Here is a 14,756-nt window from a genome sequence, read left to right on the forward strand (position 1 = left end):
GTATTTAAGGTAACTTAGTGTTTAGTCTAGACTCTAGAGGGCCACAGAAAAAGCTCTATGGCGGACCGGATTTGGCCCACGAGCCTCGGGTTTGACACATGTGATCTAAATGATTGAAGTGCTCGTTATGCCTTTGCCATTTAAGCTCCACACTGTCATTCACACATATGATTCACATCTTTCTACTGCTGTTCCTTTATGTTTTATAACAGCCTGACAAAAAAAAAATATATCGGCTTCAATCAAACTTTCTGCACAGCAGCAAGAGGGTAAATCAAAAGGCGACCAAGACCAAAGAGGAAAGCAGAAAAGGGAACCTTGTGGATCACATAAAGGGGAGTCAGTGCAAGTGAAAGAGGGCACGAACGGAGGGTTGGAGTGCGTCAGTCTGTGTACCTGGAGGCCAAAGTCTGAGGGGGAAAGGCCTATAATGGCATGCGCTAGTGTGAGCTAGGCTGGATGGTTGCATACTCGACAAGGTCCCCCGGGCCAGTGTGAGCAGAGCTTCGTGGGCTGGGAGACGAGGCCAAAGCTGCAGTATCCAGCTCCGCATACTGGACATCGCAGTCCTTGTGGCCAGAGTTCTGGAGACAAGAGAGGTGAAAGGTGTGTGAGGAGTGAGGCAGCCAAATAACGACAGAGTGAGAGAGACAGACACCCTGACAGAGAGCAATGTTGACTCAAGGTGGGAGTGGGGAATTTCGAAATGTGCCGGCGTGGAACTTATACGAGAAAAGATGTCTGAAAGTTATCAAAAGTGACAAGCCAAGAAGAAGATGGAGACATCACAGAGAAAACATAGCACACAAATCAAAATGGCATGATAAACAAAAGGGTTAGAGACGGAATAGGCTCTTTGTGCTCAATGACAATGTTGGATTTATGCTCTATGTTTTCCTAGAAAGAAAACAGAAAAGAGATGTTTCAATTAAAGTGTTTTCATAAACGCATAGAGCTGCGTCTGCAGCCTAATGTGCATTTCTCAGGATGTATGCAGTGTTTAAAGTTGATGGCCATGTAAACAACATAAAAGAAGAAAAAAAAAATAAACCCTTTAACTAAACAAATGAAACAGACACTGGGTGCATGCAGCTTGAATGATTGAATTATGGTGAATGCATGTCCGCACAATCTTTCAAACCACAAGGACTGTAATTTATGCGATCGCTACAGAATCCAAGAGACCGAGGCTACTGTGCAAAACATGGAGACATGCCCAGAGGCAATTTAATGGACAGGCTGCTTCCTTTGATATTCTGCAATATCAGCATGCATGTAGACACTTCGAGCAGCTTCTAATCACTGATTGCTAAAAACGAGCTGGATGATTGATTAACAGAGTGAGCTTATGAACATCTGGTCACTGTGCAACAATAAAACAGTTACTCAGATCACTGGTTTATAGAAAAGATGCTTACAAGCAAAATGATGCCAATTCTAAAGGATGGAGCGTTTCTTCATTGCAGTAGCTGTGTGAAATGACACAGCATGTCAAAACACAAATGTTGGGAATCGAGATAAATTTGTGTTTCTTGAGATAAAAGTTTACTGGTGAAACTGGAGGCTCTTTTAGGGCTGCACTGATTTATCAGCGCCGATTCCCTTAACTTTGGGAGATCGGTGATCGGCTGATACTTATGAAGCCGATCGTATCCACTGATCTCATCTAAAAATTAACCTGTGACCTCGTCTGTCAGTCAGTCAGAGGTTTGACTGACAGACCGGCCCACCAGGTCAGGTCTGCACATTTGCACTTAACAAAAGTCGCCCCGCTGTTGCCCACTAAGCGACTCTCTTGCTATACTTGGCAAATTTTCAGACAAAAAAAAAAGGTATCAGCCAGAATCAGTCAGGCTTTTTAAAGATCGGTAATCGGTGCACCACTAGTGTCTCTTTGTTGCCTTTTTTCTGAGATCCACCTTTAATAAAACCTTAATCAGGTGAAAGTGACGCGGTACATCTCTCTGAACACACCACCTCTAACGTGGCGACAGCAGCATCATGCTGTGGGAACTGGGAATCTTCTCAGAGTTCACTGGTTCCAGGACAAGCCTGGAAGAAATGAGCCATAAGCTGCACAGCAACAGAGACCAGCATGACAGTTCATCTTCCAGAGGATTATCGCTCTAAACAGCCACAAGTAAAAAAAATGGTTTAGATAATAAAATCAAAGTACCTTCATCCAGCCAGGCTACATGTCTGTTACCAGTAAGAGTAAACATAAATGAACAGATGAAGAAGATAAAACTTAAACTTTCTATCATTATTAATCCTGGATATTGTTTTTTTTTTGTCTGTATAAGCAAAAACAACAACACAAATTTCCTCCATGTTGAAGAAACAACCTTAAACATGCAGCTGGAGCTACAGTGGAATAATTTAGACTAAAACAAATGTTTTAAAATAGCAGTAAACATCTTGGCTAAAGTTATGTTTCTATAGCCAACAGGGGTTATAAATACATTTATATCATTATTACATATTTACATTTTTGTTTTAGACCAAATAATTTAGTTCAGATTTAATTAAGTCCCAAATGGGCAATTAAAATTAAGAGACCACTTAAAATGATAAGTTTCTCTGATTTCACTCTCTATCAGTAAATGTTTGAGTAAAATGAACATTGTTCTTTTAGTCTATAAACTACTGACAACATGTTTCTGAAATTCAAAGCAAAAATTTAGTATTTATCTGCAGAAAATGGGAAATGGTCAAAATACCGAAAAAGATGCAGAGCTTTCAGACCTCAAATAATCCAAAGAAAACAAGTTCATATTCATTCAGAAACAACAATACTAATGTTTTAACTCAGGAAGAGTTCAGAAATCAGTATCTGGTGGAAGAACCAGGAGGTTTTCAACGGGTTCACTGCAGTGGGTTTTTTTCTAGAGCTGTATATGAAAAACTAAGAGAGAAACTATGAAAAAGTAAAAGAGTAAAAGACAATAAGTGTGCCAAAACAATCATCAGATCTAAATCGATACATGGTAGGAAGAGTGCAGCAGTGTGTGTGTGTAATACACAAATCCATATTAAAGCATAATGCTGCAAAATGACATATGCATTATGCATTTTTGGGACCCAAATGTGGACGTAAGGTTTTTCATGTGAGATCCAGTAAAGTTTTTCTCCTCACACTCGTGTGTGTGCGTGCGTGTGTGTGTGCGTGTGTGTGCGTGTGCGTGTGTGTGCGCTGCATGTGGAAACTGGCGTTCACTCCTGCTCAGCCAAAGAACATTTTCTCCCAGCGTGTGACAGACTCTGTGAGAGGATAAGTTCTAATGCAGGACATATTTTTGAACCCCAAACTATTAATTCATAATGTATAGAACTACCCAGATTGTTTATGTGCCTCAGGCCTTTTTAACAGCAGCAAATGCACAAACACAGTGTGGGTTGTGTGTGTGTGTTTTGACTTATCCTCCACTCCAAACCCGTTTTAGATGAGACCTGAACACACCTTAGCTTGGCAGGATAACTTTAAGACTGCAGTGTGTGTAGCTTACAGTGTGTGAGAGAGTTTTATCAACAGGTATTTACACTGACAGGATGCACTACTCACAAAAAGTTGGGGATGTTTGGCTTCAGGGTGGATATTCAAGATGAAACTGAAATGCACTTTGACCTTTAACAGTAAACTTAAAGTGACTTTCTCTAAACTTTTGAATTCACATGTCCACCTTTTTCCACAACTCTTTCTTTTCTTTATGTGTCGTCGTCTCAGGCTTTGAAAATCAGCCAACAATTTTAAAACCGTGCCGTGTGAACCAGACTTCATGCATAATTCACAACTTGCCTTTGAACCCTTAACTGGAAAACTGCTCAACATATTTGATTATAAACTTGCTTGGATATTTTGATTATGTCGCTGGACAAAATGTTCCATAATTAGTTTCTGTATTATGTTTTTATGGTGTAAAGCACTTTGAACTGCCTTGTTGCTGAAATGTTGCTGCTGGTTCAATCAGAATAGGTGTATAAACAGTTCTTTAATGCTGCAATATTTAAAAAATATAAAATAATAATGTAATAAAATACTAGAACGCATTTTGCAATATTTTCTGCTGCATATGTAATAAAATTGTTAGATTTTGCGCAAATTATTGCAAAATACAGAGATTACTTTTTTTAATGTAACAATGTTATTTTTTTATGTAACATTGTTACATAATAACATTGTTATTATGTAACAATGTTAGATTATTTTAAGATTGTTACAATAATGTAACAATTAATGTTACATTGTTACATTAACGTAGCCTTCATTTAGAGGAACTCAGCGTTTCGGCTGTTTTGCAGTTTTCTGAGACGTCGTTGTCAAGCTGTAATTGATGCTAAACGTTAAATGGTATTGAGCTTTTTGCTGTGGCATACCCACCACTGATGTTGACTTTTGTTTGACATTAGTCATAAGATAATATCATTGTAGCATGATTTGTTTTTGCTTCATTTTCCATAAATTTGACCAGAGAGTCAAATATTCTGAACTTTTTGTGAGTAGTGTCAGGCCTCCTAAACTAACCAAGCACACCTGCAGATATATATGCACTCAGTCCTATGTTTATAAAACTTTACTGTAGCAGTTCATGACTGTATTATTGTTTCTAACTAGGCTGTGAAGAGTTTTTACTTAAAAAGATGTAAAATTTGAGGGATTAATGTGTTTTCCATAATTTAAAAGCCAGAAAAGTACGCACAGGGTAATGCTCAAAAGTCTCTTGAGTCGCCTATTTCGACAACAATGTCACATGATTTAACAGATTTACTTTAGCAACTTGTACTCATTTGAGTAGAGGTAGGCCTGATTTAAATTAATGAATTTTGTGAATCCATTGATCCGGACAACACAATTACAGTTACACCCAAAAAAATAATAATGCACACTTAAGTTATAAATTATAAACTCATAAATTATGCATGAGCAGATGTTTGAAAAGCACCAACAGATGCATGTTTACTTGAGTCTGCAGAGGCCTGTCGGCTGCAAAAGGAGAGTTCTGCCTGCTCAGCTGAACTTTTTCAGTGAAACTTAGTTCTTATGAAAAGAAAATTACAGTGACAGTAACTGAGAGGACCACTCTGGAGCTCTACAGAAGAGCAACACGGACCTGTAGCAACACCAAGGCTAACTGGAACACAGAACGGTTTTGAACATTCAGTGTTTCGTGGAGCATAAAGGTTTTTGAAATGTTGACGGCCTTTTCAAATTCTCTAAATCGAGGAGGTGATCATGTGCTGCTGCTACAGCCATGCTCATCACTAATAAAAAGCTTATCTAGTATCTTATGTGATTTATTTTTGTTCTATAAGAAACTCCCACTTTATTGAGCTATCCACCCATCAGGCTGACACCAGCATAATGCCGTCGCTGAAGGAGAAACAGGTTATCAGAGGTTACATTCCAGTAACACTGTTGCTGGGTACAAAGGCCTTCAGACCATTTCACCAAAATTTTAAAATTGAAGCCTTTTTATGAGGTTCCAGACTCTCTCTGTATTTAGATTTAACAGCTTTACATTTATTGTGTAAATAGCAGCATAGCTGACTGTAGGTTTACCGTTTATCTCCGACTGAAAAGTTTTGAGTTAGTTACATGTTTGTCCAACTTAATTTATTTTACATTTGTTTAACATGACAACTGAATAAATTTAATATATTTACTCTATAAACTTAATTTGATTACTTGGAACAAATGAACTATTTATCTTTTTTAAGTTGGATCACGTTTCGTTTTTTTCAGTGTGCACCCCCTTCATGTTTCAGGTTGTGTGTCGTCGGCGTCATTCGGTGAGAGGAATGTTGTTTAAGTCAAAGTGTTCTGGATCAGGAAATATCACAATTCATATTTTATCTTAAAGGAAAACATTGTTTTAATTTTGAATATAGACCTACTACATGGCTGAAACGCATCCATCTGTGTTTAAACAAGGGCGTTGCTTCATTTGTTGTTTTTAAATTGAGGTTTGCCCTTCAAAATAACAGCAGAAAATAAATTGGGTTTGTTGCTTCGAGGAGAAGTTTACGATTGGACTAATTAATCAGATTAACTGATGAATTAGTATAAGATCTGAGTGGAAACTCTACACTGGATGTGTAAATATGCTGAATGTTTATTTATCATACATTCACCTGAATTTCCAAACTGTTGGACAGTGAAGGATATTTTTATTCAATTTTATTTTATAAAACACGTCATCCATTTAGTTTTTCGCATTCGCCTTAATTTATACAAAATCAAGTAATCTCTGACTTTTTTTTGGTGGAATATATAATTGTGAGTTTATTGCAACTTTTGCATAGAAAAACCAAAACGTTGGGTTTATGTGACTTCCAACTCCCACCTGCAGGTGGCAGTATTTCTTACTTTTACTCCACTGCTGCCTCAGCCTTTCTTATGTGACCAGCAGCAAACCTTAGCTACTTGGGCTAAATTTGAAGAATAAAAATGTTTGTGTCCAGTCTGTGTTTAGGTTTTTCCCATCTTTTTACTTATTTTTATGAAAGGATATTGTAAAATTCCTTGCAAATTTTTCTAAAGCAGCCCCACAAAACCAGTGAATTTGACTGCGAAAACTCACAGAAACAAACAAGAAACCCTGCAAGGACTGATGGCAGTTGTAGTACTAAACTCACTCGGATATTCTCAGGAAAATGAACCGGACGTGAGCTGAAACCATCCGAGCATCACGTAAAAAACATAAAAATGAACGGATGTACGTGCAGAGTTGTACAGCAGATAACAAATCTTCACAGACATTAACTGGTTAAAAATGGAAAACAGTTTTAGGAATGTAATTTTTCTATTTAAAAAATAAAGCCTCTGTTTAGAAATGAACAAAAACTCAGAGGTTAGAAGAACGCTCATTTCAAAAGCAGAAGCCGTCCAGCCTATATGCAAAATATTCTGCAGATAGGCCAGTGGAGAGGAACTCCACTGTTATGGTACCTGTTGTATTCCCATTTGCACTGATAGGTTTTTATTTTCATCTGAGAACAAATTACATGGAAATGATCGAAGCTATTGCAGAATGTTATCTTAATAATTTAAATCTACTTTCCAATCTCACTCTTGCATATTTCCTCTGCACCAACACTCGGCACGCGCCAGGTTTTTAAATATATGGAATATTTGTCATGACGAGAGTGCAATCAGGGGGAAAATTACAGCCACATCGCCTTCAAAACTCTCAGACAGTGTTTTCCCCCCCGAGAGAAAATCATCATTAGTAACACTTGAAGCTCAGCAGTCAATGCGTGTCCCTCACAAATAGCGTTTTAAGAACTTCACTGATATCCTATTCATCTTAAGTGCAGCCCTAAACTACACTTTGAGTGGAATGTTATAGGTGATAAGGAATTAATCTGAGGAAAATCTACCCTCGGTTCCTACGGATTACCTGAACTAAACACCTGCTCCCTCTGAGCGCTGAAAATGAAGACGAGTACTGTACACAGAAAATCAAAACCCACTTGCTCAAGAAAAAAAAAGTTCCTGATTTATTCTTGAGTGTTTTTTATAAAGCATCATCGGGGGGAAAGTGAAATATTTGCACGTTGTAGGTGCAGAAAGCTCGGTCGATGCAGAATGCATTTTTTTTATTTTTCTAAGCTGATGTTCAAAAGCTTGATTAAAGGAAATACATTTTGCTGAAACACAAGCAATCAGGTTAAATAATTTATAATGTATTTCAAAAATAACACAAACGGATAAAACAGCGTCACCTTTACTTAAATGAACTTGCAAACCTGAGAGGCAAAGCTGCAGGATAATTAAAATAAATGGTTCAAGGTTCGAGATTAAAGACTCAGTTTAAGAGTCATTATGCAGCTCAGTAAAAATTACACCCACAACTATTTATACATGAATGAATAAATAATCAAGTCCAAGAATAAAACTTTTTTTTTTTTTACGGTGGAGAGTGGAGGATGAGTTCATTCTCACAGCCGGAGGGAAGAAGCTGCTCCTACGTTTGTCAATACAGCAGCAGCAGCAGCAGCAGAATGAGCAAGCTGTGCCTGGAAAGTCTTTATTCTATTAGCATCCACTGTGTTTTTCACAAACGCCTCCATCCACTCACTGGTATTACTGATTTTCCTCCAGGGGAAGCGTTGCATGTTAAATTTTAAAGTTTCACAGACGGAGTTGCTGCTCAACTTCCAGTGTTACTTACTTCATGGTTTCTATTTCTTTTATCCAAGAGAGAAATGCACAAAACATGGCCGCTCCACGTTCAAGCAACTTGGCGATTTGTCGTATTGACTGCAAATACAACACCAGGCAGGAAGATTTAAACTGATGCCCAGCAACAGATATTTCTAATCCTTTACGTTTTGACCTAAAAACATGCATTAAAAAAGGAAAAAAGGAAAAAAAAATTATTGGTGGAGAAAGGCTCTAAAAAGAAAGGAGTACAGAGGAAAACTGACTCAAACAGGATATTCCATAGCTGATCAAACATTTATGAAGATTTGACCTAAAAAGTTCAAAAACTACTTAGAAATCTAAAAGTCTTAGATTCAGAACGCCTTAAAGGCTGCTTTGACTTTGAAAGCTGCTGGCTGTTGGGCTGCAGACGCAGGGCCTCTCTCAATGCGTCATTGCTGCTATGGGCGGATAGCAGCAGGAAGACAGTCACCTTACATTTCTGAAGGTATCCTAAAGGTTTGGTGAACAAAAAGTTGGAGATTCAAAAGATTTTTACTTGCCCTGAACTGAAGGATCTAAAGGTGAAATTCTCACCAGTTCTCTACGCTTTAGTCAAACTCCAGTTCATTTGTTCTTTGATTCTCATGCAGACCACATAAACAAACTCTGGCCTGCCCACAAATCTAGGTCTTGGTTTGGTTGAAGTGAAATCTGGTCGGTTTGAATTCATATGTGAACGGCAAAAGCAGGAAGACTGCGGCATTCTGGGTAATTACAACAAAACAGACATCCTGCAACCGCTAACATTCGACGCCACTCCATTTTTGTTTACATTTTGAGAAGAGGGAAGTTGCCTTTTCTGCAGAGGTTTTTGTGTCGTTTCCTTCAGTGGTTATTGATGCAGCGCCCCCACAGGTGAGAAGGGGAACAGGTTTTTTAAAGGGCTTGGTTTGTTTGACACAGAGCAGTTTGAAAGCGAGCCACAGCAGCTGAAAATGTAACAAATGTAGCAACTTAGGTGAAAACAACCTGAGAGACTGATCAGGAAGAAACCCTCACTGATGCCAACTGCAGAAACTCTTTCCCATTTTGACTTTCCAACAAAGCACCAAACATTGGACAAAGAAAAATGGCAGAAAGTGATAAGAAAAAAGATTAATCTCGACCCAGTCAATGGGTTTTGACTAGGCCTGTCACGATAACAAATTTTACTGGACGCTAAATTGTCCACAGAAGTTATTGCAATAAATGATAATATTGTTTTGAGACCTTTTTCAAGTCATCTAATGGTAATAATATGATAATAACAATGATAATAATAATAATAATTCAAGAACACATTTAACTGGAACTAGAAAACATTTTAAATATCTAAAATACATAAACAAAACAACAGAAATAACAAATGAAATGAATAATAAAGTCTCTATAAACAAAACTGTCCGTCAAAATAAGGGCTGGTTGAGACCAAAGCACCAGACTGGAGACTTTTGTCTCCCAGTTTGTGGTGGAAAGAGAGAGAAAAAAGAAATTAATTGATTTATTGCGACAGGCCTAGTTTTTACATGACTGTTGACTCTGCATGCTGTCGTGTTAAACGTGTAGGAGGAACAGCATTTTCTCATGGCATCATGTCTCCAGTGCTACTAAACTAAGGCTGATGCGCAATACTTAATCCATAAAACCTGTATTTGCATTTCTTTATTTCTCCAAACTGATATTCCATAAATACAAATTCATCGCCTAGTACAAGTAATTACGCAACTACTCCAACTTGAAATATGTTTGTTTATCTCTCTGGTGCCCTAAACTGACTTGTACTGTAAACAGATACTTTGATAAATTAACTAAATTGAATATTCACCTCAAAACATGAAACAACTTTTATTCAAAGCTTTGTGTTTATGCCCACTTTCTTCCAGATTCAGTTTTAAATTCACTTACCGGAGCCTGGGTTATTTTTACAGATGTGTTGTGAAAAGATTAAAAATTAAGAAGTCACACAGAATATAATCAGATTTGAAAAAAAAAGAGAAAAACTGGAGGCATAAAACGAAACGCAGTTGAGAGCTCAGATTTCTTGTAAATTATTGATTTTGCTTTCGCGTTTCTTTTTTAAAATCATTATGCGACTTTAAAACTCAGGCTTGAAAAGAAAGATTCTCGTTTAGCCTGAAAGGGGGGGAAGTATCCGACGTTGCATGAATGATTTAGGGGAACCAACACTGCCATGATTTCTGAATTCACATCCACAAAAACAATTTTACCCGTTTTGCTCCCGCACTTGAGTGGATTTCATTAGTATGTAAGGTGGTTTGCTTTCAGCATCAGTATTCTATAGTTTTACAAACTGATGATTTTTTAATGACAGGCAATCGGTGCATTCCTGTTTCAAGCTGTGGAATACAATAAGACGTTTAAAAAGGGAGATTCTTGAGTTTTAAACTTGTCTGTAACTTAAAGTCCTGCTTTTTTTTCTTGCAAATTTATTCCCAATCCTTGGACTTTTTTTTTTAAACATTTTGTCATGATAAAAAAAACACACACAAGCTTTAATGCATTTTGTTGGGATATTTTGTTAAAAACCAACACAAAGAAGTGACAATTTGTGACCGTTTAATGCACATCAGAGTAAATGTAAACATAGGGATGTCAAACACATGACCCGTGGGCCAAATCCGGCCCGCCGAAGCTTTTTATGGGCCCTCTAGATTCATTAAGTGCGCTTAAATATTATGTTTCAATCAAATCAATGCAGTTTTTATTCGTTTAGTGCTAAATTATATCATTCAGTCCCTCCAGTTTCTTGAGAATTATCGTGGAAATTCATGGAAAATTATCAAATCCCCAAACCTTTTTGCGCTAATAATTGGGAGTTTATTAGTGAGTTCTCTCAAAAACTTTCTTACTTGCACTAAACAGCGGACTCAGCCTCTATTGGATAGTCCATGATCGAAACAACGAGTCGCGTTTACCGTCATAAATAAGTGCAAATATTGCAAATATTTCCAAATTAGTACCACAAACACTTTGATTGTTATTGCAAAAAAAAAAAAAAAAAAAAAAACACAAAAAGAAACACAAAATCCTGGAGGAACTGAAAAGATGTTCAATAATATTATTTAATTTAATTTTTGAACAGGTTTTTATCAATACATTCTGGCACAACTGGCCCTTTAAGAACACTTGATCTCATGATTGGCCCAAAACGAAAATGAGTTTGTCGCCCTGATCTAAACCGTTTCTCGGATTAATTAATACGATGGACGACATGGACTCTGTTTTCTAATTACGTGAGTCATAAAAGCAGCTGGTTGTGGCAACAGGGAAACATTGAGGCAACTTTTACGCAACATTTTAATTTTTTTTGTTTTGTAAAAAAAGTTTAGAAAATATGTTTAGTTTTCCTTCCACCGCACAGTTGAGTGCAGCTTTTTATTGATGCATCTCGTAAAATTCCCCCAGAATATATTAAATCGCGTAACACGGAAAAATGTGCAAAAGTTTAAGAGATAGAAACTGTGGGGACAATTTCATGTCAAAATGCAGTTTTAGAACATCTGACAATTCATATGACATCTGGGTCTTATTACCTTCAGTTTATGTATAAGGAATTCATACATTCCCATCCACTGCAACAGCAGATGTTTGTTGGCATTATGACATCTCTACAGCCAGAATCGGTAATTATAATTCAAAGAAAGAGGCTTGTGTTAACTACCATATGTTTGCTCCAGAAAGCATCCACAAAAAAGCTCTCAGCAAGCAGACGCAGGCCTGAACAGACATGAAGCAAAGCAAGAAAATGTTCTTCATCTGATCCACTGAGGAAGATTCACTCAAGTCTGCAGAAGCACACAAACGAAGCCAAACAATTAATAATGGAGGTGACTGCACACAGACTGCCATTCTGCAGCGAATCTGCACATGCTAGCAAGGCAAAACCCACAGGTAATTACAGGGGATTACATGGTGTGAAGGAGAGGTGAGGCAGGAGGTTCAGAGCAGCGAGGTCAGAACAAAAGATGATGCAGAGAGAGGAAGAAATGAGGCTGCCACGTTTACGTCGAAGATGAGAGAAGCTGATGGAGAAGATGAGGTAAGAAGCTTAGACGAAACCCCCTGCGGATTCACCGGCCAGCGTTCGCTTTTAACACCAAGCAAGCAAAAAAATAAATACAAGCTCCTTAGTGGCTTTGTAGAGGCTTTTAACATCGTAAACCAATTACCAACTCCAAGGCATAATGACGACAAAAGGTCACCCTTTTGTCTAAAATCGACACCTAATGGCAACAGCCCAGCGGTTCCTGTGGAAATCAGCTCTCACCGGTTTATCAGTGAAGGGGGTCGACTCAGAGGGCGCCATGTCGTAGTACGGGGGCTGCAGAGGCAGCTTCTGCATTTCCTCATCTTTGTCAAGATGAACCACCTGCAAAAAAACAGCAAGAGGTCAGCATGACAAGAGCTCCTCACGCAATTAGCCCTGCAGCTTTTTACTGGATGTACAGTAGCTGAAAGAAACAAGACAGCAAGAAAAGATCACGTTAAATGAACCGTTTCTGACTTATTTTGCTCACATGCAGCTTTTTGTGGTTCTAATGAGAAGAAACTGGCACCGTTAATTTAAGATCTGACGAGGATTGCAGCTTGACAGTATATTAAACTTTCGGGTTGCAGTGCTGAACTCTTGCACCAGTTATTTTGTCAAATTAATGACTTCCATATCAGAGAAACGCATGATGCAAATCTCTGAAATAGCAGAGCAGCAACGTAAAAGCTGAACGCAAACGGCACAACATAGCTACAGGGATTTTGTTTCATGCCTTAAGGTGGGATTCGATTGGCAAGCACAGATAGAAACAACTGACCGTTGGGTGACACAGTTTATATCGCTTTGTAAAAGTATTTAAGCCTCTTGCACCGTAACATTTCATCATGTTACAACCACAAACCTCAAACAAAATCTATGATTTTCAAAAATGTTGGATCTCCACAGTCTTGTTTGGAGCTATTTGGAGACACAAGAAGAAGAAAAACAAGAAGGTCCTCCTGTCAAATGAGATCAAGATGCACCTTTTTGGACTACAAATGTTTGCTAGAAGCTGGATATTAATCTAAGAAAAACAGTGTCAGCATCATGATGTGGGAAGTTAAACTGGAGGAAAACTTGGTGGAAGTTGCAACCAAGGATTTAACCAACCAGTCAAATTCAGTGTGAATCATTTTGCAGAGAAGAATGGGCCATTTGGCTAAAACTGAATAATCAGAACATGTTTCATATTTTATTTATAAGAAAGAAAGAGTGCAAACCATCCTTCTGTTTCACAACTACTACCTTTATTGTGTTGGTCTGTCATATAAACACCCCAAATATTCATCCTACGTTGTGGTTGTAATGTGAAAGAATGGGAATTAAATATTTTTGCTCGTCACTGTTCCACCTCTAACTAATAAGCTAATCTTTTTAACTTTGAAACAATAAATATAAACTGTTTTCAATTGGGTGTTAAAACAGCAATGTTTAGCGTGTATCGCTTTTCCTGAAATATTTTATTTTTTCAGGAAAAATAAAAAGAAACAGCAGTTAAGAGGAATATGCATGTATCCCAAGGATTTGTTTTCCCTGCTAAGCTTGTAAAATGATGACCCATTTAGTAAAAAAAGCTGTACGTATGTACAGCTAACGAGAAGCATAATGTCTATCTATACTAACGACCCCGCTGTGTGTTTCTAATGGATAAATATCCAACTGCAGGGTGAAGGCCTCTGGCAGAGACGGGCTTTTAAGGCTGTTTGCTCACATTACGTACTCAACACACAGAGATATTAACTGATTTTTGTTTCACTTTCCAATAAAAAGTAAAAAAAAAGTGATTGAAAGTCATCAAAGTAGCCAAAAACAATGAAAAGTGTTTCGTCTCTGCAACAATGTGCTGTTGAATTTAAGGGATCAAAAGGCTGCCCACTGCCGTTTTCCTTCCAGTCAGCAGAAGCAGTTGAACTCCAGTCAATACACTCTTGGGCACTGTGAACCTATTTATGTCAAAAGGTGAAGAATTTAATGCCTCAGTGGACATACAGAGAGCTGAGCACCGGACTTTAGATGTAATAAAATGGTAGAAAGACTTATTCGAAGAAAAAGAAGAAGAAAAAAAAAATGCTCCAGCCTTGTCGATGGTTGTTCTCTATTTGGCTCTCAGAGCAACAGACATCCAGGCTGGCTGGACGGTTCCTGTGCCTGGTATGCACATTTCATTTAGGGCCAGCTGCACAGAAGGCTCTGGTGCTGCAGCATGTTGTCTTCCTAGCATATCTGTGGTATTATTAAGCCACTGCATGTGAGAAAAAGAGCTTTCGTCGATGCACTTTATCTCCTCCTGCCTTCTTTGTCTAGTCTGTTTTTCCTGAATGGTTGGTTTTGCCAGCGGCGCAGTAGTTGTTGCGTTTAGTCTGCTTGATCATAAATGTTTGAGCTGCTTCCAGTCGGCTGCAGAGGGACTCTGGGGACATTTAGCAGAAAAATCGTCTCACATGCCTCACAGTTGAGCAAATGCAAAAAAAAAAAAAAAAAAAAAAAAGGGAAAAAAGCGACTTTATAAACATTTTCGTC

At 38.0% G+C, this 14,756-nt stretch overlaps 1 protein-coding gene across 4 annotated transcripts in view; it reads right to left on the reverse strand.

Moving 5' to 3' along the window:
- nectin1b (nectin cell adhesion molecule 1b) overlaps nt 1-14,756 on the reverse strand; it is a 229,031-nt gene that overhangs the window by 24,471 nt on the left and 189,804 nt on the right. For 2 of the 4 annotated variants that reach the window (XM_007569929.2, XM_007569928.2), the window contains one exon: nt 12,474-12,575. In XM_007569929.2, the coding sequence (XP_007569991.1) occupies nt 12,474-12,575 (102 nt within the window). Of the gene's footprint in view, nt 1-396; nt 585-12,473; nt 12,576-14,756 lie in introns of all 4 variants that reach the window. The other 2 variants (XM_016680660.1, XM_007569930.2) reach the window with 2 other exon arrangements.

Source organism: Poecilia formosa, unplaced genomic scaffold (assembly GCF_000485575.1).
Source record: "Poecilia formosa unplaced genomic scaffold, Poecilia_formosa-5.1.2 Scaffold252, whole genome shotgun sequence".
In the NCBI taxonomy this organism is placed as follows: Eukaryota; Metazoa; Chordata; class Actinopteri; order Cyprinodontiformes; family Poeciliidae; genus Poecilia; species Poecilia formosa.